At 42.4% G+C, this 24,082-nt stretch overlaps 1 protein-coding gene across 1 annotated transcript; it reads right to left on the minus strand.

The window, feature by feature from the left end:
- Positions 1-1,458: 1,458 nt before the first annotated feature.
- Positions 1,459-3,878, minus strand: Usp17ld (ubiquitin specific peptidase 17-like D). Its single transcript, NM_001001559.2, has 2 exons — positions 3,851-3,878; positions 1,459-3,068 (listed from the first exon to the last, which is right to left on the minus strand). The coding sequence occupies exons 1-2, from the start codon at positions 3,876-3,878 to the stop codon at positions 1,459-1,461; spliced, it is 1,638 nt and encodes a 545-aa protein (NP_001001559.2).
- Between the last annotated feature and the right edge of the window lie 20,204 nt (positions 3,879-24,082).

Here is a 24,082-nt window from a genome sequence, read left to right on the forward strand (position 1 = left end):
CCATGCTCCTTTGTTACTGTGACTTTGCCACTGTTGTTGAATTTCCAGGTGAATATCTGATATGCAACCCTTGTGAAAAAGCAATTCATCCCCAGAGAGGCTGAGACCTACAGGTTGAGAACACCATACTAACCAGTATGGTAACCAGTAATCTAGTTGTGTTTAGTAAGCATTTTTCATTGCACCAATTACCAACTCTGTATATCTTTCAGAGTGGTACTTCCTCTCCTTCAAAGAGACAACCTTTTCATTCCAATAGCAGAATTTGTCTTCTTTCAGTTTCATAACTGGCTTAAGAAGAACTTGAAGCCTGTGTGACCAGAAGGCACACTGAGGCTGATGCAGTCTTTGGCAGAGACATGGATGGAGCTCAGGCAGTTTGTCAGAGACTCTGCAAGTCCCACTTCAGCCTTTTCCATCAGTCTTTGATGAACACCTGATGCCACACAGGTGCTGATCCTCAACCTTTCTCTTTCAATCTCACAGCCTGAGTCTAGAAGCCAGGAGTTCAGTGGTGCCCATGACCTCCCACCACAGACAGGGTAGGTGGTAACTCTCTGGGAGAAAATAATCCTCATTTAAAAAACCTGTGAGTTTTAAATTCCTGTCTATACCTATGAGACCATGTTACAACCAGGTTCCGTGCACTCTTCCAAGAACATAACATAACAAAGAAAAAGAAAACAGAACAATAAAGAAGCAGACAAGATTGTGAAGTAACAGAATTTATTTGGTCAGTGAACTGTCGATCACACACAAAGAATAAGAACATCTATCTCTACAGGGTGAACTACACATTTTCTGGGTAAGAGTTTAGAAAGGGCAGTTGAAAAGCAACTTGTTGCCTGAGCAAAAACTCCAAACCTCAAGAGCTCCAGTGTGTTCTCTTAGGGTTTTTAGCTGCATATGTAGCAGAAGGTGGTCTAGTCGGCCATCATTGGGAAGAGAGGCCCCTTGGTATTGCAAACTTTATATGCCCCAGTACATGGGAACTCCAGGGCCAAGAAGTGGGAGTGGGTGGGTAGGGTGGCAGGGCAGCGGGAGGGTATAGGGAACTTTTGGGATAGCATTTGAAATGTAAATAAAGAAAATATATAATAACAGAAAATAAATTAAAAAAAAAAAGGAAAGAAAAGAAAAGAAAGCTCCAGTGTGGTGATTTAGTCTCTACGCTGCTCAGATCCCATGAGTTGCAGGAGAGGCTATGCAGACCTCCCCTGAAGGTCCAGCTTTCCTGTCTTTAACCTGTAGCAACACCCTGGGCATTTTTTTCCACATTCAAATGATCATTCTCAGAGAGTCAGTCAGTAAAAACAGGCAAGGGCCCAGAGTATAGGTGGACCCCACGTGAAGGGTGAGGCATTGTCCCTGCCTGGGACAGAGGTCCAAACTTCTTGTTCCAGGCACGTTCGGTCGGCATGGTGTCCACAGGAGCCTGTGTGAGTGGGTGGGTGAGCACTAGCGAACAAGCAGAAGCTTCTGCCCTTGCTTGTTCTTGTTCTTCCCCTTCTTCGATCTTCGTCTTCCTTCCTGTCTACAGAGCTGCCCAGTGTTCACAAGGTCCTGAGAGGTGAGGAGCCTGTCAGCATTGTGCCAGGGTTGATTCACCTTGTCTGGAGTATCCCTGCCCCAATTTGCTATGGATCTGGGCAGGTGAATCACAATTGCATCAGCAGGCAGATCAAGTTCACCTTCCGTGTTCCTGAGGCTCTGCCCAGTTTTCTGGTGGTTCTGTTCCTGAGGCAAGATTTCATTGTTCCTGTGTTTCTGCCCCAGTTTCTGGTGGTTCTGTTCCTGAGGCACGAGTTTGGTATTCTCGTGTTTCTGCCCAGCTTTCTTGTGGTTCTTTTCCTGAAGCACTTTCCCCTCCCCTAAGGAGGTTTCTTTGGTTGCTTTCTTCTCCCTGTTTTTGGAGGGCTCTCCCACATCTTCTGTGCAAGGGCTTTTCTTCTTATGCTTTTTTCTCCGGGATTTCTTCAGCTGGTATTCAGGGTCGAGAACCTCATGTATTCTGCCCTCTGGCATGTCAATACTGACCTCTTTGAGGTCAGTCTGCTGCACATAGAAGAGCACATAGGCATTCTCATTCAGGACAGAAGTCACATCGCAGCTGGTGACCTTAGTATCATCCATCTTGTACCACTTCCCATGTCCAGCTTTGACATAAGAGAAGTAATGTCCACTGTGACAAGTCGCACCTTCATGGACCAGGACAGCATAGAGGGCATAAGGCAAAGGTCCTCCAGTAGGCTGGGACAGGTATGGCTTCAGGTCAAGGAACTCCGGGTAGCTTACTTTTCTGTCCAACTTGTTACCCATGAAGGCCGAGAAGCGCTTTAACACTAGCAGGAGTACCTTTGGGGCACTATGAATATGCAGGGTCTTGGAAGCTGGCATCTTCTGTCTACACCTACCACAGTAGTAGGCATTCTCTCCACGTAGCTCTTCTGACTTCTCTGTATCCCACAAGGCTTGATTTACACTCTGAGCTGAGCTGATATCCAGGGGGACATCCAGGAAGCGATCATATGTATCTGAGGTACCCTGGCAATGGAGACACTTGATCTGAGACCTCCACAAGCCTCCAAATATGTCATGAATGGGTGAGCTGTCCTCAGAGGTGGGTTCTGATTGTCTGTGCACTTGAAGGCAGGATTCATGCATTGTTTCCAAGGTGAACATGAGAAACTCATGGGCATCTTCCTGCTGGTGCTTGTGGAAGGCAGAGGTCAAAATCTGGGAGGGCTTCATGACATCCCCCGAGTGAGAGTGCAGGAGACTCTGGGTTACATGGGCTTCCATAGCACACATCTTACAGCCTTCTGGGGAACAACAGGTTTGACTGTACTCCTGGGACAGCATGTAGTCAGCTAGAGGTGGTGTGTGTGTCAAGCACTGCAGGGCTGCATTCAGGTAGCAGCTGTTGCCTGTGTTCTGAAGCCCGCATCCTGGTCCTTGGGGACATTCCCAACTCAGACTGGGCTTGTCATTGGCAGTTAGCTCCACCACTACCTGAGCTTCATCCTGATGCAGCTGTTGGGCACCAGGAGATGATAGGGCTGGATCTGCTAGGGGACAAGAACACAAAAAGACTTTAGGGCATGCCAGTGGCCAAATCTTTTACCTTCAGACTCCATTCTAGAAAACCTGACCTAACTTTCACCTCAGGGAAATGAACAGGACAGTACCTAGCATTACTTTCCAAGTTAACCGACCCCCTCCCCAAAAAAGAAAACACTCACATAAAACCCATCCCAAACCAAACATGAACATAAATCGAGTCTCTAGGTTATACCCCCAACAAGACCAGTGTCTTGTTATTACTCCAACAGATCTGCAACCTAGGTTCATAATCTGCCCCCTCCCTAATGACCACCAATGCAGAGGAAAGCAAACATTTAGCTTATGACTCCCAACACCCACCAATATGTTACAGGCCACAAAAACCAGCCAATTAGATACTTGCACACTCACCCACACCCCTCTGCTTGCTGCTTACTGTAAATTCTTACCCTGAGAGATATTCGGAGCACACCATCCCCAAAGCCTCCCTGCTAGACAGTGGCTCATGGTAGTGCCCTAGCTAGCTGGTAAAAAGGCCACACAGTGATTGCACCTCATCAGTTCCTGTCTGGTTTTGGGGGATGACTACTCTTTCCTGGCACTATACATGCAAGCTGCAAAAGGCCTTATGATGAGACTCAACCTCTTAGAAGGGCAGAGCATCCCCTTTGTCAACAAAAGTCTGTCCCAGCACACTCAATTTGTCCTTATGCAGGTCTAGGGCAGCCAGAGATGACAAGGCTGCTGGGGGACACACAAGACATAAAGACCTTACAGTGAGACTTACCTTCTGGGAAGGAAAGAGAAACCACCATGTCTCCAAAGACCTCTTCAAATAACTTGCTGGAGTCTTCTAAGGGAGCAGAAGGAAGTCTTTTCCTCCAGAGAATCTCTGCAAGTGAGGACAAATGCTCAGTCTTTTATACTCCAGTCTTGTGACCACACCTACAGTCTTCCAAGGACAGCCAATCCCAGACAAGCCTCTCCCTAGTTGGGTGTGGTTTCTGCAAAGCAGCTCAGAAATGTCATCTCTTTGGAGTGCATTTCCCTGAATTTAGCTCCAATTTCCTAGGTGTCTTAAGCTTGGGTTTTACTTGGAATAAAGTTACAAAATCATATCAAATAGATGACTACACATGTCATACAAGAGTTTCTGTTACCTTGCTAAACACTCAGAACCAGTATAAACAGCCTAGGTCTGGTTTTCCTTCCTTTTTTCTTTCTTTCTTTTCTTCCTTCTTTTTTTCTTTCTTTCTTTCTTTCTTTCTTTCTTTCTTTCTTTCTTTCTTTCTTTCTCTCTCTCTCTCTCTCTCTCTCTTTCTTTTCTTCCTTCCTTCCTTCCTTCCTTCCTTCCTTCCTTCCTTTCCTTTCTCTCTGTCTCTGTCTCTCCTCTTTCTCTGTTTTGTTTTCCTTCTTCATTCACATTGGATTTGTAAGGAGATCATTTCTCTGTAGCAGATACACGTCCAGTCAAGGTCATATGGTCTATGAAGTCATCAAGTCCACTAAGTAGACTGTTGATTCTCTCAGGGAAAAAAATGACTTTGAATCTACACTCTGCTTCTTTATTGTGATATCAGTACTCAAGTGTACAAAGCATTTTGATTTAAGTGTTTTACCCACAACTAACTGTCTAATTACTTAAAGAAAATGTTTGCTGACAGTGGTTATGCAACCCTGTGATCCCAGCACTTGGGAGGCAGATGCAGGTAGATTTCTCAGTTGGGGGCTACCCTGGTCTACAGAGTGAGGTCCAAGACAGCCAGGGCTACACAGAAAATCCCTGTCTCTGCAAACAAAACAAACAAACAAACAGAATATTTTTATAATGCCATTGCCTCAAATGGTGCAACTGCTGAGTAGGTGATTCAATCACCCAGTTAGTTCCATTATGCTCATTCAGTCTTACTTCAGTAATAAGATTCACTCTAGGTGGACCAAACCAGGCAAATCCTCCTTTCCTGTATGTTTTTGAGACAATATGGCTCATTCTCCATTCTGACCTTGAGCTTGGTATCAATCACCCTATGATGGCTTCAACTCATAACAATTGGTTTTATTACCTCAAAGAAAAGAAAACAAACAAACACACACACACACACACACACACACACACACACAAACAAACACACACACACTCAAACAAGTAACCACACATCTTCAGCAAAATCGGTCTTAGTCACTGTTGTATCTCCTTATGAAGCAGTGAAACCTGATACTTTTTTTTTCCATTTAACTATCATGCCACAGTCTTAGTCATTATTTCCTGTTATATCCTTACCAGTTTCTGGATCTAGTGGCCTCTTTGTTTTTTATCCAGTAAGTTCAATGTTGTTTTCTAAGTTTATATGGTTTTGTGTGTCAATGATGCAATCTTAGGCCTTGCCCATTCCTGCTAAATCATTTACTTCTAACTTTCACCTCAGGAAAGCTAATAGGACAGTACCTAGCATTACTTTCCAAGTTAACCGACCCCCTCCCCCAAAAAGGAAACACTCACATACAACTCATCCTAAACCAAACATGAACATAAATCCAGTCTCTAGGTTACACCCCCAACAAGGCCAGTGTCTCCACATTATTACTCCCAACAGATCTGCAACTCCAGGTTCATAACCCGCCCCCTCCCTTACAACCACCAATGCCGAGGGAAGCAGACATTTAGCTTATGACTCCCAGCACACACCAATATGTTACAGGCCACAAAAACTAGCCAATTAGATGCTTGCACACTCACCCACACCCCTCTGCTTGCTGCTTACTGTAAACTCTTACCCTGAGAGATATTCGGAGCACACCATCCCCAAAGCCTCCCTGCTAGACAGTGGCTCATGGTAGTGCCCTAGCTAGCTGGTAAAAAGGCCACACAGTGATTGCATCTCATCAGTTCCTGTCTGGTTTTGGGGGATGACTACTCTTTCCTGGCACTATACATGCAAGCTGCAAAAGGCCTTATGATGAGACTCAACCTCTTAGAAGGGCAGAGCATCCCCTTTGTCAACAAAAGTCTGTCCCAGCACACTCAATTTGTCCTTATGCAGGTCTAGGGCAGCCGGAGATGACAAGGCTGCTGGGGGACACACAAGACATAAAGACCTTACAGTGAGACTTACCTTCTGGGAAGGATAGAGAAATCACTATATCTCCAAAGACCTCTTCAAATAACTTGCTGGAGTCTTCTAAGGGAGCAGAAGGAAGTTTTTCCCCTCCAGAGAATCTCTGCAAGTGAGGACAAATGCTCAGTCTTTTATACTCCAGTCTTGTGACCACACCTACAGTCTTCCAAGGACAGCCAATCCCAGACAAGCCTCTCCCTAGTTGGGTGTGGTTTCTGCACAGCAGCTCAGAAATGTCATCTCTTTGGAGTGCATTTCCCTGAATTTAGCTCCAATTTCCTAGGTGTCTTAAGCTTGGGTTTTACTTGGAATAAAGTTACAAAATCATATCAAATAGATGACTACACATGTCATACAAGAGTTTCTGTTAACTTGCTAAACACTCAGAACCAGTATAAACAGCCTAGGTCTGGTTTTCCTTCCTTTTTTCTTTCTTTCTTTCTTTCTTTCTTTCTTTCTTTCTTTCTTTCTTTCTTTCTTTCTTATTTTCTTTCTTTCCTTCCTTCTTTCTCTTTCTTTCTTTCTTTCTTTCTTTCTTTCTTTCTTTCTTTCTTTCTCTCTCTCTCTCTTTCTCTCTCTTTCTTTCTTTCCTTCCTTCCTTCCTTCCTTCCTTCCTTCCTTTCCTCTATCTCTCTCCTCTTTCTCTGTTTTGTTTTCCTTCTTCATTGACACTGGATTTGTAAGGAGATCATTTCTCTGTAGCAGATACACTTCTAGTCAAGGTCATATGGTCTATGAAGTCATCTAGTCCACTAAGTAGACTGTTGATTCTCTTGGGGGAAAAAAAAATGACCTTGAATCTACACTCTGCTTCTTTAGTGTATTATCAGTACTCAAGTATACAAAGCATTTTGATTTAAGTGTTTTACCCACAACTAACTCTCTAATTACTTATAAGAAAATTTTTGCCGGCAGTGGTTATGCAACCCTGTGATCCCAGCACTTGGGAGGCAGATGCAGGTAGATTTCTCAGTTGGAAGCTACCCTGGTCTACAGAGTGAGGTCCAAGAAAACCAGGGCTACACAGAAAATCCCTGTCTCTGCAAACAAAACAAACAAACAACAAACAAACAGAATATTTTTATAATGCCATTGCCTCAAATGGTGCAACTGCTGAGTAGGTGATTCAGTCACCCAGTTAGTTCCATTTTGCTCATTCAGTCTTACTTCAGTAATAAGATTCACTCTAGGTGGACCAAACCAGGCAAATCCTCCCTTCCTGTGTGTTTTTGAGACAATATGGCTCATTCTCTATTCTGACCTTGAGCTTGGTATCAATCACCCTATTATGGCTTCAAATCATTACCATTGGCATTCATTACCTCAAAGGAAAAGAAAAGAAAGGAAAAGAAAAGAAAAGAAAAGAAGAGAAAAAAAGAAAAAAACAAACACAGACATACACACACACACACACACACACACACACACAGAGAGAGAGAGAGAGAGAGAGAGAGAGAGAGACACTCAAACAAATAACCACACATCTTTAGCAAAATCTGTCTTAGTCACTGTTGTATCTCCTTATGAAGCAGTGAAACCTGATACTTTTTTTTTCTCCATTGCTACTATCAATGAATAACCTTCATGCCACAGTCTTAGTCATTTTTTCCTGTTATATTCTTACTAGTTTCTTGATCTAGTTGCCTCTTTGATTTTTATCCAGTGAGTTGAAATTTTTTCTAACTTTATATGGTTTTGTCTGTCAATGATGCAATCTTAGGCCTTGCCCATTCCTGCTAAATCATTTACTTCTGTCATGCTCCCAAAGTGCCCTTCCATTCTTATTCTCAATCAGGCTTTGTCTAAGTTTTCCAAGTGTTTCTCACGGTAAGATATATACTTTCTACTTTAATAAACCCCTAATTATCTGGGGTTTAATTTTCAAGGAATACTTAATTTAATAGGATTCTTCTCTGTGCTAAGTCATAATCATCATTCCATTATTTTGAAATTATATTTTCTGTGGCCTTCTTTTGAATAATATAAGTGAAGTACGTAAATCTCCCTTTGAGCATACCTCATAATCGACTTAAAATGCTTGAAAATGACTGGAAGAAGAAACAGAAGCAGAGCAAGGAATCTTATAATAATTCCCGAATTATAAGAAAATTCCATAAAGAAGTATGTTTAACAAAATTTATTATTGAACTTGAATCATAGTGAGCCAATTCTCCTGAAGAAGTCTTTAGTCTGGAGTGACTGAAGCACTGATCTGGGAATGTAAAATCTCCATATTGATAGTGAGTTATGAATTGTCCCACACACCATACAGATGTATTTGTGTTGTTTCCAGGATATTTCTGACCCATTTTAGGGCAGAGGGGTGATACCAATCAAATTATAATTGCCGCGACATGAGATCGTAAAGTGCCAGAGAAGTGTTAGTGATCTCTCAAAGAAACAGACAGGAGCAGATCAGATGCAATTCTCAGCAGGGTCTTTATTTTATTCAAGCTAGCTCTGGCCCCTCCCATGCACCATGTCATACAAGGTGGGTTTTGATGGTGAGAGAGCTCCAAATTTCTGTCCAGGTAAGGCCTTATTTATAGTAAGCAGCAAGTGGAGTGTGAGTATGCAAGCATCTAATTGAAAAGCTACTGTGACCTTTAACATAATTGGCTGGTGCTGGGAGTCATATCATAAACTTAATTTCTGCTTCCCTCTTCATTGGTGGTCCTTAATCAGGGGGTGGTCTTGTAACCTGGGGGTTGTAAGTTTGTTGGGGAAATAACCTAGACCCCTGGTCTTGTTGAGGGTTAGCCTAGAATCTGGAGCTAAGCTTGGGCTTTGTTGGGTCGAGGGGACTTGAGGGACTTGGATACTAATGTTAGGTACCAGCTTGTTAGTTTATCTGAGTTCAAAGTTAGGTCAGGTTCTCTAAAATGGAGTCAGAGCTTAAAAGATTTGGCCTCTCAGAAGTTAAACATGTTTTAATATTTTGAGCCTGAGTACATATGTAAAGGATGCCTTCCTCTAAAGAAGTCATGCCAACTGTCAAACCTCTATCAGTCCTATCCAGAGTAATCAGTGCTAGAGAAATATTTTTTTGTCAAGGAATTTACATAATTAGCAGTGTGTACCTGTTGGACTAAAAAGTCAGCAGAAGCTGTAACCAACCCTAAGATAGCAACCAAGATTGTAATACCTAAGATGAGTTTGACACTAACTCTCCTAGGTCGTGAAGGGGAATTAACAGTCTGTATGTACCGAGGCAAACAAGGTAGAAGCATTACATCAAGGCTGTGAGAAAGTAACTGGTAACACAACATAAGGTAGCTAGTATACAAGGAGAAAAAGCATTATGACTCATGGTGAAGTTGTACAATTAGTAAAGTGAGATTCTGGTAGGAGATGATACATATAGATTGATATTTAACAATTTTACATCCCTATCCCCTGGATATAGAATTAAAAGTTCAAAGAGATGCAATCAGGAACCCTGTCTTCAGTATCTTCTTTTGCTGGAGTCTCTGGCCTGGGTGGAGAGTCTGCAGATGATGATGGCTGAAGTGGGATCAAAGGAAGTGATAGGTGTGGAAGTCTCTGTCCATTGAGAAGACCTGGCACAATCTAGAATCTATAGGGTCGTGTAAATACATAAACAGAGCTCCTCCTGGAAAAACATCAAGTCTTTTTATTATCTACTTAGTAGGTCTTTATTTTATTTTAGGCTACAAATGTATAAAAATGGACTTATTTATTGTTGTACTAAGTATTATAAGTAGGTGAATAATTATTATTTTATTTTGTAATTTAGATGTTTATATCTTCTAAGGTCTGATGAGCTCATTTTACAATAGCATGTTCCTAAGATCTATAGGGGATTTCAATGGAATATGAGAAACTAAGAGTCAAACACCAATTTGAAAGGCTCTTATGTTTAAACAAGGACATTGTCTGATTTTAAGTCCTTGGTATTATAAAATAATGAAACAAATGCTCTATCATATCTTTGGAAGTTTTCCCAGGTTAGGCAAAGGCATAAACAGCGATGAGAATTAATACATACAGGAGTAAAGGCTAACTTTCCAAAAGACAGTCCATATGTAACATTTGTCTGTTTTAAATCACAAGGGCACAGGCTCATCAAGGGTTAATTCCCAAGCTGAGCTGACAGCTTTGCAGGGATGCAGGAGCAGTTCCTCTGAGTGCAGAGGTGATTTGATGATGATTCCTGTATTATTAGAGATTACAGTAGCACCAGATAGGGGAGTGCCATTTTTATGCAATCGAGATCAATATTCGTTTTCCCAATGAAACCCTCTGACAATGAGGACACGGAAAAAAGTTTGGATTTCTGTTCTGAGCAGGGTTTGAACATTAAAAGCCTGACATGGCTGTCCCCTGAGAGGCTCTACCAGAAACTGACAAATACAGAGGAGGAAGCTTGCAGCCAACCATTGGATTGAGCTGGGAGGGAGGGGGGGTGCTCTCTGATGGTGGAGATAGAGAAGGGGCTGAAGGAGCTCAGGGGGTCTGCAGCCCCATGAAGAGAACAACAGTGTCAACAGCCAACTCCCCCATCCCCTGGGGCTCCCAGAGACTGGACCACCAACCAAAGAATACACATGGCACTGGCCACATATGCGGCAGAAGATGGCCTTGTTGGACATCACTGGGAGGAAATGGCCTTGGGCCTGAGGGTGTTCAATGCCCCAATGTAGGGGAATGCCAGGGAGGGAAGATGGTAGTGTGTGTGTGGAGGAACACCCTCATAGAGGCAAGGGGAAGGGGATGGATAGGGTGTTTCTGAAGGGGAGACCTGGAAATGAGAAAACATTTGAAATGTAAATAATGGCTGGGGGTGGTGACACACACTTTAATCCCAGCATTTGGGAGGCAGAGGCAGGCAGATTTCCAGGACAGCCTGAGTTCCAGGACAGTCAGGGCTACACAGAGAAACCCTGTCTCAAAAAGAAAAAAAAAAAAGAAAAGAAAAGAAAAGAAACAAGAAATGTAAATAATGAAAATATCCAAGAAAATAAAATTAAATAAAATTTTAAAAAAATTTATAGCACCTTCTGCTCTATTAGGACATTGTCTATGGATATATCCAGGCTTGTCACAAGAATAACATTCTTGGGTCATGTCTATCTGATCAAGCTTGGTCATTTTCCTTGGTCATTTAGAAATTGAGTTGTAGTCTGACCCTGTAAAGCTGCTGTAATGTCCACACCTCGAAAATATAGTGAGTAATCTTGTTACATGCTTTTAAAAAAGTCAGAAATATTTTCAGATTTTTAATTGTCTTTAGAAGAGACTGACAAGTGGGTATAGCATTCCCAAAGGCCACTTGCTTTAAAATAATAGCTGAGGGTGTTCAATGTGCCAATGTAGGGGAATGCCAGGGCGGGAAGATGGTAGTGTGTGTGTGGAGGAACACCCTCATAGAGGCAGGGGGAGGGGGATGGATAGGGTGTTTCTGAAGGGGAGACCTGGAAATGAGAAAACATTTGAAATGTAAATAATGGCTGGGGGTGGTGGCACACACCTTTAATCCCAGCATTTGGGAGGCAGAGGTAGGAAGATTTCCAGGACAGCCTGAGTTCCAGGACAGCCAGGGCTACCTGTCTCAAAAAAGGAAAAAAAAATGTAAATAATGAAAATATCCAAGAAAATAAAATTAAATAAAAATAAAAAAAATTTACAGCACCTTCTGCTCTATTAGGACATTGTCTACAGATATATCCAGGCTTGTCACAAGAATAACATTCTTGGGTCATGTCTGCTTGATCAAGCAATCTTTTTCCTTGGTCAATTAGAAATTGAGTTGTAGTCTGACCCTGTAAAGCTGCTGTAATGTCCACACCTCGAAAATATGGTGAGTAATATTGGTACATGCTTTTAAAAAAAAGTCATAAATATTTTCAGATTTTTAATTGTCTTTAGAAGAGACTGACAAGTGGGTATAGCATTCCCAAAGGCCACTTGCTTTAAAATAATAGCTTTTGCTTCAGAGGTAATGTATTAGTCAGGGTTCTCTAGAGTCACAGAACTTATGGATAGTCTCTAGATAGTAAAGGAATTTATTGATGACTTACAGTTGGCAGCCCAATTCCCAACAATGGTTCAGTCGCAGCTGTGAATGGAAGTCCAAGGATCTAGCAGTTACTCAGTCTCACACAGCAAGCAGGCAAAGGAGCAAGAGCTAGACTCCCTTCTTCCAATGTCCTTATATTGTCTCCAGCAGAAGGTGTAGCCCAGATTAAAGGTGTGTTCCACCACACCTTTAATCCCAGATGAAAGGTGGAGCCCAGATTAAAGGTGTGTTCCTTAAGCTCGGAGATTCAATCTTCTGGAATCCATAGCCACTATGGCTCAAGATCTCCATACCAAGATCCAGATAAGGATCTCCAAGCCTCCAGATAAGGGTCACTGGTGAGCCTTCCAATTCTGGATTGTAGTTCATTCCAAATATAGTCAAGTTGACAACCAGGAATATCCACTACAATCCACCCCTTGTCAACTTGACACAAATAATATCCCATGTTCACATGAAACAATAACAAGGTTGTGAATACGCCTAACATGATATAACTATCCCTTATACAATCGCAAACGCATTTGTAAATTTACAATGGGGCATTCATATTGCTTTATAATCCTCGTTTCTGCAACTGGTTACGTGGCCTTAATTGGTATTTATAACTACCTTCCTCTACTACCCATTCTGTATTTCCTTCACCTTCAGCCAGCACTTCAGCAGGTCTTGGCTCTTTTCCTGGAGGATTGACCCATACCTTCATTCCTGATGGGTCTGGTCCTTTGTCATCCTGCTTGGATTAGGCTGTTGTAGTTTCCCATTGACTTTAATCACAGGACATGGTAGTACTAAGAGACGCCCTAAGGGATCTCCTACACTCCAGACATAATCGTGCTTACCGCCATTGTGAAGAGGTAATCCAATTTCCCCATGGTAATCTGGATCTATCACCCCTCCTAACACTGTTATTCCTTTTTTAGCCTGTTGGTTTAAGGGCATTAGAAGCCCAAAATGACCAGGGGGAAGTCTGAGCTTCCAGTTCAATGGAATGTTTGTTGTAGCTCCTGGTAGGAGCACTCCCCTCTCTGGAGCCAAAACTTCTAGGCTAGCAGAACCTAGAGTTATGGGGACAGGAAGCAAAAATTTTCCTAGAGGGTCACTAGGAGTGATAGAAAGTGGAACTATTCCCTTTTCTACCCCTTGATTCCTGGACCCATGAATCCTGGCTATGGGTGAAACTGTACCATATATTGAGCGCTGATTCAAAGCATATACTGCCTTCTGAAGAACTCTACCCCAGCCTTCCAAGCTGTTACCACCTAATTGGCGCTGTAACTGCGTCTTCAAAAGGCCATTCCATCTTTCTATCAGCCCAGCTGCTTCAGGATGATGGGGAATGTGATAAGACCAGTGTATTCCATGATTGTGGGCCCACTGTCGTACTTCTCTGGCTGTGAAATGAGTTCCTTGGTCAGAAGCAATACTGTGTGGAATACCATGACGATAGATAAGGCATTCTGTCAGTCCATGAATGGTGGTTTTAGCAGAGGCATTACGTGCAGGAAAGGCAAATCCATAACCAGAATAAGTATCTACTCCAGTAAGAACAAAACGCTGTCCTTTCCATGAAGGAAGTGGTCCAATGTAGTCAACCTGCCACCAGGTTGCTGGCTGGTCACCTCGAGGAATGGTGCCATATCTGGGGCTCAGTGTTGGTTTCTGCTGTTGGCAGATCTGGCAATCAGCAGCAGCTATAGCCAGGTCAGCCTTGGTGAGTGGAAGCCCGTGTTGCTGAGCCCAAGTATAACCTCCATCTCGACCACCATGGCCACTTTGTTCCCATTGAGCAATGACAGGGATGGCTGGGGAGAGAGGCTGACTGTCCACAGAACAGGTCATCCTATCCACTTGATTATTGAACTCCTCCTCGGCTGAAGTCACCTTTTGGTGAGCATTTACATGGGACACAAATATCTTCACATCCTTTGCCCATTTGGAGAGATCTATCCACATACTTCTTCCCCAGATGTCTTTCTCACCAATTTTCCAATTGTGATCTTTCCAAGTCCCTGACCATCCAGCCAATCCATTGGCTACAGCCCATGAGTCAGTGAATAATCGTACATCTGACCATTTCTTCTTGCAAACAAACTGTAATACTATGTGTACTGCCCGAAGTTCTGCCCACTGTGAAGATTTCCCTTCACCTGTGTCTTTCAGGGTTGTCCCAGAAAGGGGTTGTAATGCTGCAGCTGTCCACTTCTGGGTGGTGCCTGCATAACGTGCAGAGCCATCAGTAAACCAGGCTCTAGTTTTCTCCTCTTCGGTCAGTCGATCATAGGGAACACCCCATGAGGCTATAGGCACATGTTTGGCAGCAGATGGCATTGTAACAGGAGTAGAAACCATAGGCATTTGAGCAACTTCTTCATGTAACTTGCTTGTGCCTTCAGGACCTGCTCTGGCCTGATCACGTATATACCACTTCCATTTGATAATAGACTGCTGCTGTGCACGTCCCACTTTATGACTTGCATGGTCTGATAGTACCCAGCTCATGATGGGTAGTTCAGGTCGCATAGTAACTTGGTGTCCTATTGTCAAACGTTCAGTTTCCACTAAGGCCCAATAGCAGGCCAAGAGCTGTTTTTCAAAGGGAGAATAGTTGTCTGCAGATGATGGTAGAGCTTTGCTCCAAAATCCCAAAGGTCTTTTCTGTGATTCACCTACAGGGGCCTGCCAGAGGCTCCAAACAGCATCTCTATCAGCCACAGACACCTCAAGTACCATCGGGTCTGCTGGGTCATATGGTCCAAGTGGTAGAGCAGCCTGCACAGCAGCCTGGACCTGTTGAAGGGCCTTCTCCTGTTCCTGGCCCCACACAAAGCTAGCAGCTTTCCGAGTCACTTGGTAAATAGGCCTAAGTAACACACCCAAGTGAGGGATGTGTTGTCTCCAGAATCCAAATAGACCCACTAAACGTTGTGCTTCTTTCTTGGGTGTAGGAGGGGCCAGGTGCAATAACTTATCTTTCACCTTAGAAGGAATATCTCTGAATGCCCCACACCACTGGACTCCTAAGAATTTCACTGAGGTAGATGGTCCTTGAATTTTGGTTGGATTTATTTCCCATCCTCTGATACGCATATGTGTTACCAATGAGTCCAAAGTGGTTGCTACTTCCTGCTCACTTGGTCCAATCAGCATAATGTCATCAATATAGTGCACCAATGTGATATTTTGTGGAAGATCCAAACGATCAAGATCCCTTCTAACTAAATTATGACACAGGGCAGGAGAGTTAATATATCCTTGAGGCAAAACTGTGAAGGTATACTGTTGGCCTTGCCAACTGAAAGCAAATTGCTTCTGGTGGTCCTTATGGACAGGTACTGAGAAGAAGGCATTTGCCAGATCAAGAGCCGCATACCAGGTGCCAGGAGATGTGTTAATTTGCTTAAGTAACGAAACTACATCTGTTACAGCAGCTGCAATTGGAGTTACTACCTGATTTAGTTTTCGATAATCAACTGTCATTCTCCATGATCCATCTGTTTTCTGCACTGGCCAGATAGGAGAGTTAAACGGAGATGTGGTGGGAACCACCACCCCTGCATCTTTCAAGGCCTTGATAGTGGCAGTAATTTCTGCAATTCCTCCAGGAATATGATACTGTTTTTGATTCACTATTTTCTTTGGCAGAGGCAATTCTAAAGGCTTCCATTTGGCCTTTCCAACCATAATAGCCCTCACTTTACAGTTCAGGGAACCAATATGAGAATTCTGCCAATTTCTGAGTATATCTATCCCAATTATATATTCTGGAACTGGGGAAATCACCACATGATGTGTCCGGGGACCTACTGGACCTACTGTGAGTCGGACATCAGTCAAAACTCCATTAATCACCTGCCCTCCATAAGCCCCTACTTTAACTGGAGGGCCACAGTGTTTCTTGGGATCCCCTGGGATCAGTGTCAACTCAGAACCAGTATCTAGCAGACCCCGAAAAGTCTGATTATTTCCTTTTCCCCAGTGTACAGTTACCCTTGTAAAAGGCCGTAGGTCCCTCTGGGGAAGAACTGGAGAAAGGGTAACAGCAAAACCTTTGGGTGTCTTATCAGGATCCTTCCTCAGCGGAACCTGGCCACCCCTTCATTCAAGGGGTTCTGGATCTGCAAACTGGCTCAAATCTGGAAATTGATTCACTGGCCGAGATTGCTGTTTGCCACGATCTAATGTAGCCTTTCTTTCATTTGTTTGAGAATTTTTCTGCTTATACAGATCAAACAAATATGCAGTAGGCTTCCTATGTATTTCATTCCTGGAAACACCATGATTGATTAGCCAGTACCAAAGGTCCAAGTGAGTCATGCCATTATAAATTTCACCTCTCCTGTGCTGACCATTACTGGGTATGTTATTATAAACATTCTTTTGTCTATACTGTCCATTATAATAACTAGGATCACCTTGTCTCCGGCGATTCAATGCTGCCACCTGGGCCTTGTTACCTCGGAATCCAACTAAACCCAGTGAATTTAATTCATCTAATTGAGCAGAAGCATCTCCAATGCTAATATCTGGCACAAGGAAAAGGGAAAGAACAAAACCCTTCAAATGTGCTGGTGTCCCTCTCACCAATTTGCGTCTTATTGAGCTGGTGAAGGGCATATCTTCTGGACCTTCCCATTGTGGACAATTAGGCTTTACACAATATATCCACTCTAGCATTGCAATTTCCCTAAGTCTTAAAATCCCTTCATCAACACTAAGCCACGGAATATCAGGCATCTCCAAGTCATTTCCAGTAGGCCATCTTTTGATAAACACCTCAGCCAACCATTCAAACAAACTTTTGACACCTTTTTTAACTATGCGAGCTTCCGTATTAAACCTAGAATCTCTACTCAGAGGACCCATGTCAATAAACTCAGCCTGCTCTAGTTTTATGTTCCTTCCACCCTTATCCCACACCCTTAAAATCCATTCCCACACATATTCACCAGGTTTCTGCTTGAATGAATTAGTAAACTCATTAAGCTCCTTAGTAGTGTAGCGAATTTCCTCATGGACTACACTTTCTACCTCCCCTCTAGGAGCCTGTTTTGCTTTGTGTCTGGTTACAGGTCTAGAAGAAACTATTGGTGGGCCTTGAGAAACATCAGTAGTGAAAGTCATTGCTGATCTGCAACCCTATAGGTGGAACAACATTATGAACTAACCAGTACCCCGGAGCTCTTGACTCTAGCTGCATATGTATCAAAAGATGGCCTAGTCGGCCATCACTGGAAAGAGAGGCCCATTGGACACGCAAACTTTATATGCCCCAGTACAGGGGAACGCCAGGGCCAAAAAGGGGGAGTGGGCGGGTAGGGGAGTGGGGGTGGGTGGGTATGGGGGACTTTTGGTATAGCATTGGAAATGTAAATGAGCTAAATACCTAATAAAAAATGGAAAAAAAATTAAAAAAAAAAAGAAAGTCATTGCTGGTATATCAGACTCTGCAAAATTAATTTCCTCATGTGGGGAAGGCATTATTTCAAGGGGTGGGGCTGAGGGTACTACTTCCTCAGGTGGGGCAAACCCTTGAGAATCTGAAGATTCAAAATTCTCAGCTTCAACATGGTCTTCCCACACATCCCCTTCCCATGTTATAGGATCCCATTCTTTGCCAATTAGAGCTCTTACTTTAGCTGTCGACACACTCTGAGGCTGAGACTTGACTTTTTGCTGTAGTTCAGCCAACCTTACAATGAGGGCTTCAGTTTGATTTTCTGCAACTTGAGCTCTGTTGCTACAAGAGAGAAGATTCTCTTCAAGGACACACTTAGCAACTTTTAGATCATTTACTTGTGTCTGGAGCCTTTCGATTTTATCACACAACTCCTTCCTTTCATTCATCATTTTTTCCACAGATACTAAGAACAGCCAGCCAGTAAAATCATTTTCCGATTTTTTCCCCATCTTGTAGAAAGCTTCATGCACTGAATCACCTAATTCATTAAGAAAATCAAGGGCATTAGCTTCTTTAAGTTCGAAATATAGTTTCAACCATGGATCTTCAAAATTATCTGAGCTCCCAGGAGGGAGAGAAACTGGAGAGGTTTCAATAGTTGAAAGTGCTGGTGGATCAACAAGCCAATTCCAATATTTTAAAAGATTCATCCTTGTACTTCTGTTACTCTAGAACCACTCCTGGTACCAACTTCTGTATTAGTCAGGGTTCTCTAGAGTCACAGAACTTATGGATAGTCTCTAGATAGTAAAGGAATTTATTGATGACTTACAGTCGGCAGCCCAATTCCCAACAATGGTTCAGTCGCAGCTGTGAATGGAAGTCCAAGGATCTAGCAGTTACTCAGTCTCACGCAGCAAGCAGGCAAAGGAGCAAGAGCTAGACTCCCTTCTTCCAATGTCCTTATATTGTCTCCAGCAGAAAGTGTAGCCCAGATTAAAGGTGTGTTCCTTAAGCTCAGAGATTCAATCTTCTGGAATCCATAGCCACTATGGCTCAATATCTCCGTACCAAGATCTAGATAAGGATCTCCAAGCCTCCAGATAAGGGTCACTGGTGAGCCTTCCAATTCTGGATTGTAGTTCATTCCAAATATAGTCAAGTTGACAACCAGGAATAGCCACTACAGGTAAGAACTTTTTTTTTTTTTTTTTTTTTTTTTTTTTTTGCCTCTGTAGGCTTAACAAGAGTTTCCACGAAATGTTTTTCTGTATTCTGGAAATGCTTGCCTAATAGATACAAAAATCAAAAGGCTTGCTAATATAATACAGAAACCAGATTCTTCCTCTGAGTTTGAATTTTCCTCTTCTGATTCACTACTACCCTCTCCTGAGCTGCTTCTCTCAGATATTTCTGTTGAGAAATAGACAGTGTTCTTAATCCTGAGATAGACTGTAGTAAAGGAGTTCCATCACAAGGAGGTGAATCTAATGTCTCTTTAGCACATATGGCCATTTTGCCATTCACCAATGCCTTCCTAAGCACACTCCAAATAGCAAACGCTGTAAAGGGCATAGCCAACCCTCCATTCTCTGTAAACAGGTTTTTAATATCTCACCCTACTTTCACCCATGCATCCACATCTAAAGTTCTCTCCCTGGAAACCAAGGACTGACCATTTGTACAAACTGAAGAAAGTCAGTCAGCTGGCTAGTTCTAACCTTAATAACTTTTTATTTAACATTATGCTTAATAACATCCCTAAAGATCTTTCTCTCTCTGTAGATTCACTTTGTCATATCTTGAAAGATACCCACAAAATGCAAACATCCCAGAGCTGATTAATCCTGACTTAAGATGGGTGCTGATAGCTCACAACACAACAGCTAGGCACTGATAGCACCTAGTATCAGCCTCTGCTGATGGCAGCAGGCAATTAAAGCCAGAGCTGATGGCTCCTGGCTTAACCTGGGCACTGATGGTACCCAACAAAAGCAACTAGGTGCTGATGGCACCTACTATCCACTTCTGCTGATTGGAGAAGGCAATTAAAGTCAGAGCTGATGGCTCCTGGCTTAACCAAAGTATTGATGTTTCCCAACCAAATCAACCAGGTACTGATGGCACCTACTATTAATCACAGGGGTAAACAAAGTCAGAGCTAATGGCTCCTGGCATAGCCTTGCACTGATGGTGCCCCAATCAGCCACAGTTGATGGCAGCAGGCAATATCAACTCCCATTTCTCACCCTCAATAACCATGCACTCCCTAGCCAAGGGGTTTGCAAGACCCAGTTGAGAGTACTATCTGTGTTGATTTACCTTCATCAAAGTCCCTGTTCTAAGGCAGCAGTTTAGATGTTGGGAGCCTCCTGACCTGGAGTGGGTTGAAATGGGATACAGAGTAGGACTCTGGTGTAGCTTTAAAGAATAGTGGTCTCCAGACATTCTAGCTCTCTAACTATTCTGAAATGCTGATGATAACTTCTAAAAAAGCCCTAAAAACTTTCTTGCTCTTTTTGAGGGTAAAAAGCTGCTGGCTTAGCAATTGACACCAGTAGCCTAACAGAAGATGGGGTGGGGTGGGGGTGGGGTGGAATTAAGTAACGTGGCCTTTGTTCTATCTTACCAGGAACTGCTCTGCTCTAACTTTCAGGACACTTTAAAAAGTGATTATATTATAACCTTTATCACTAAATTGTAAAAACTTTCCTTTGAAAGCCTGTTGAGTAAAAGGGGAAAATGGATTTAATGAAGAAGGAAGATAAGGGAAAATTTTTCTATTTGTTTAAGAAGTGTAATATCAAAATTTTTTTTTCCTTAGTCAGTTCTGACTCTTCTCTTTGTCCTCAGCACTTATACATCTTTCAGAATACATGATCACATGGTAAAAAGTTCATCACAAGTTTATATATTCCAATCACAAAATGAATACGAAGTTTACAACAGAGAATGTTTACATGCATATCCATTAGGAATAATTATCCTGTTACATTGATCAGCTGTTGAAAAAGTAAAACGTAAAAGCAAAATTCTAGGTCTTTAGGCCCAGACTTGAGAATGTGGCCTTTGTGACTCAATGCTCCAAGGTATGCTAATCATAAAACAGATAGCTACATTCCTCCACCCACCTGCTTCCTGGGTTCAAAGAGTGTTAATTCAAAAAAATGTGCAATTGTTAGGCGCTCTTAGAATCTGTCTTGAGAGATAACCTGAGCAATTACCAGGTATTCCTTGTGACACTTGTGACTTTGCACTTCCTTGTGACTCTTAACTGGTACTTTTGGTATTTTCCAACAATGCCCTCCCCAACTCCTTGAGTTGTGGTTTCTTCCTTTAAATGCTCCATTATCCAGCTACTCCGGGCACCACATTCCTCTACCCCTGCATGGTGTATGACCCTGGGCCCGAGGGGGCTCTTAAATAAAAATCCTCTTGCAGTTTGCAGCAAGACCGTTTCTTGTGGGTGATTTTGGGTGTCGCCTCTCCTGAGTCAGAACGTGGGGGAGTCCTCATGTTGTAGGTCTTTCACTGTCACAGCTCCATAGGTTCACTGAGAGTTAAAAACCACATTTAAAAGCTGGGCCTGGTGGCACAGGCCTTTAATCCCAGCACTTGGAAGGCAGAGGCAGGCAGATTTCTGAGTTTGAGGCCAACCTGGTCTACAGAGTGAGTTCCAGGATAGCTGGGGCTACACAGAGAAACCCTGTCTCGAAAAACCGGAAAAAAAAACATAGTTAAGTTATTACTGAAGTTTTGTATAGATAAAACCAGTCAATATTTTATCTTCTCTCCTACCTCCTATAATAAATCCTTAGTTCTCTTTTTATGACCTTTGTTTAATGGTTTTATTGTCTTTTTGAATGTGTTCTGAGTAGTAGAAAGTCTGGTAACCTTCTAGAAGCAATCAACTGGTGACACATGGGAGACTGACAGAGTTTTCATTGAAGTTTTGACTATCAGAAAAGGACCTAATAGCAATTCCATTATAAGAGAGCTTAATAAATAGTGATATAATTTTAGGAATTCTTATAAGATCATCATAAAGAATTGAGAAGTCATCTATCTGTCCATATAGCATCATTCTAAGAAGGTACAACTTCATAGTTCTACAAAGATATGCTCAAAAGAGTGGGCTAATACCAATGATTGTTACATATGTTTAATAATAACAGGTAAAACATCTTAATGGCAGGATTCTTTCCTAAAATGATTTTCTTCTGGGCCTTGCCTAACAGAGTTCCATCTTAGATTTTCATCTAAGGGGGTCATCTCAGGAAGATCACCTGCTACTTATTAGCTTGTCTTATGATGACTCCTGACAATATCTTATTAATATTATCAGTCTAAGGTATTGATCATTGCTCACGTAGCATTTCAGAAGACTTGTAAAACCAACTGGGGTGTAGTGTGAAGCAAGTGGGAGATGAGTGTGAGAGTTCTGGTGTCTGTGGTTAGTTCTGCAGATTGCCACCTTCTAGCAATACATACAGTGTGAGAAGAAAGCTAAGCCTGTGGCCTTCCTGTTTTGGCCTGTGATGATGGGTCTGATTTAAACACAGTCATCCAATGGCACATACAGTGGATAGCAATCTACTTACTTTCTCTCTTCCCTGTATCTAATCAGTTCCCATAGGATATTCTGAACACTGGTATATAATTTTTGTTGGATTTGAAATGAAATTTTCCACTTAAAAAATCTCTCCAGTTTCATATTCTGTTTCCTTTTCAACTGTAGTTTGTGTTGTTGTGCCAGGAAACATCTGTGACCCCAAAAAGACCACCAAGGAGCCAATTCTGAAGCAATAGCACCAGAATAGGTCTCTGTTCAAGCAGGAGCTTAGACTCCCTGCCAACCCTGCCACAGCAGGAAGGTGGAACCCTGAGCCCAGTTTTAGGCAAGCATTTATGGAGGCAAGAAAGGGGTGTCTAGCCTGGTATACATTTGATTGGGGGTGGGAGGGGCATTATGGCCTTTAATATAATTGGCTGGTGGTGGGAGACAAACCGTAATCTTAACTTCTGCTTTCCTCCTGATTGGTGGTTGTTAGGAAGTGAAGTGCCATGGAATGGCTGGAATCCTAGGGGTACAGATTTGTTGGGAAATAACCTGGAGACTGGTGCTAAACCCAGGTTTTGTTGGGGGATAACATGGGAACTGGTGTTAGATGCAGGTCTTGTTGACAAGTAGCCTGGAAACTGGTGCTAGATACCAGCCTGTTAGTTAACATGAGTTCAAACTTAGGTCAGATTATTATTTTTTTTTAATTAAAATGCAATTTTATTACAAGATTAAATCATTTGATTGCTGGGCGATCTGGTGCAACATCTGTCACCCCATTGATCGCCAGGGTTGATTCGGTTGATCTGGCTGGCTAGGCGGGTGTCCCCTTCCTTCCTCACTGCTCCATGTGCGTCCCTCCCGAAGCTGCGCGCTCGGTCGAAGAGGACGACCTTCCCGGAATACAGGAGGACCAGTCTTCGGTCAAGGGTATACGAGTAGCTGAGCTCCCCTGCTAGAACCTCCAAACAAGCTCTCAAGGTCAGATTATTTAAGATGAATTCTGAACCAAAAAGATTTAGTCTTTCAGTTTCTAAGGATAAAAGTGTGGTATAGCAAACTGAGATTTTCTATGGAAAATCAGTAAAAAATAATGTGATGTATGAAAATCATGAGTGCAGAAAGTGATACTTAGAAATTGTTAGGTCACATATTGGACAATATATTCCCTTTTTCATATATTCAGCTCCATTTCTCTGTCTGCCTTAAGGTTGGGTTTTCCTTGTAACTAATTTACAAAATCACATCAAATAAAGAAATGATGTCAAACCTGTCATTCAAGACTTTCCCTCATGTTGTTAACCCCACTCAATGAATGATTCCACCATGGACCCATTTCTTTCTTTCTTTTTCTTTTTTATTTAGGTTGAATTTAAGAAGCTTTACTTCTGTGCTCAGCAAATCCCGTGGAATGCTGGCTCCTCCTTCTCCTGGGCTCAGGAGATCATCAGGGAATTAACTTTCTACGCCCTTTTCATAGGGCAAAATCTGTGTTTTTATTTATTTATTTTAAAGGAAATTTGCAACAGTAAAACTTGGCAAGTAAAATACAAAAGCAAATAGTTTAGTGATGATTTGGCAGAATGTCTTATGGGTTTGCCATATGTCAAGATGGATTCAGGGTGAAGATCACATGGATCAAGTTGCATGCCAGAAAGGTTCAAGGTGTAAGGGTCCAAGAATCACTGAAGAAAATACCCCAGACTTTAAAAGTACTCAAAAGCAAAGAGGATTTACTCTGCAGAAATCCAGCATACAAGGGTCTACCATTCACTAGGATGGAAACAGAGGTGTGAGCTTTGTAGGCTCAATTTAAAGCTGATTAAGGGAATTCCAGGGAGGAATAAATAATGTTTATCCTGATTGATTGGCCTTATTTCCAAGGGTATGGGTGTCTCTGA

The sequence above is a fragment of the Mus musculus genome, chromosome 7 (genome assembly GCF_000001635.26).
Source record: "Mus musculus strain C57BL/6J chromosome 7, GRCm38.p6 C57BL/6J".
NCBI classification, from domain to species: domain Eukaryota; kingdom Metazoa; phylum Chordata; class Mammalia; order Rodentia; family Muridae; genus Mus; species Mus musculus.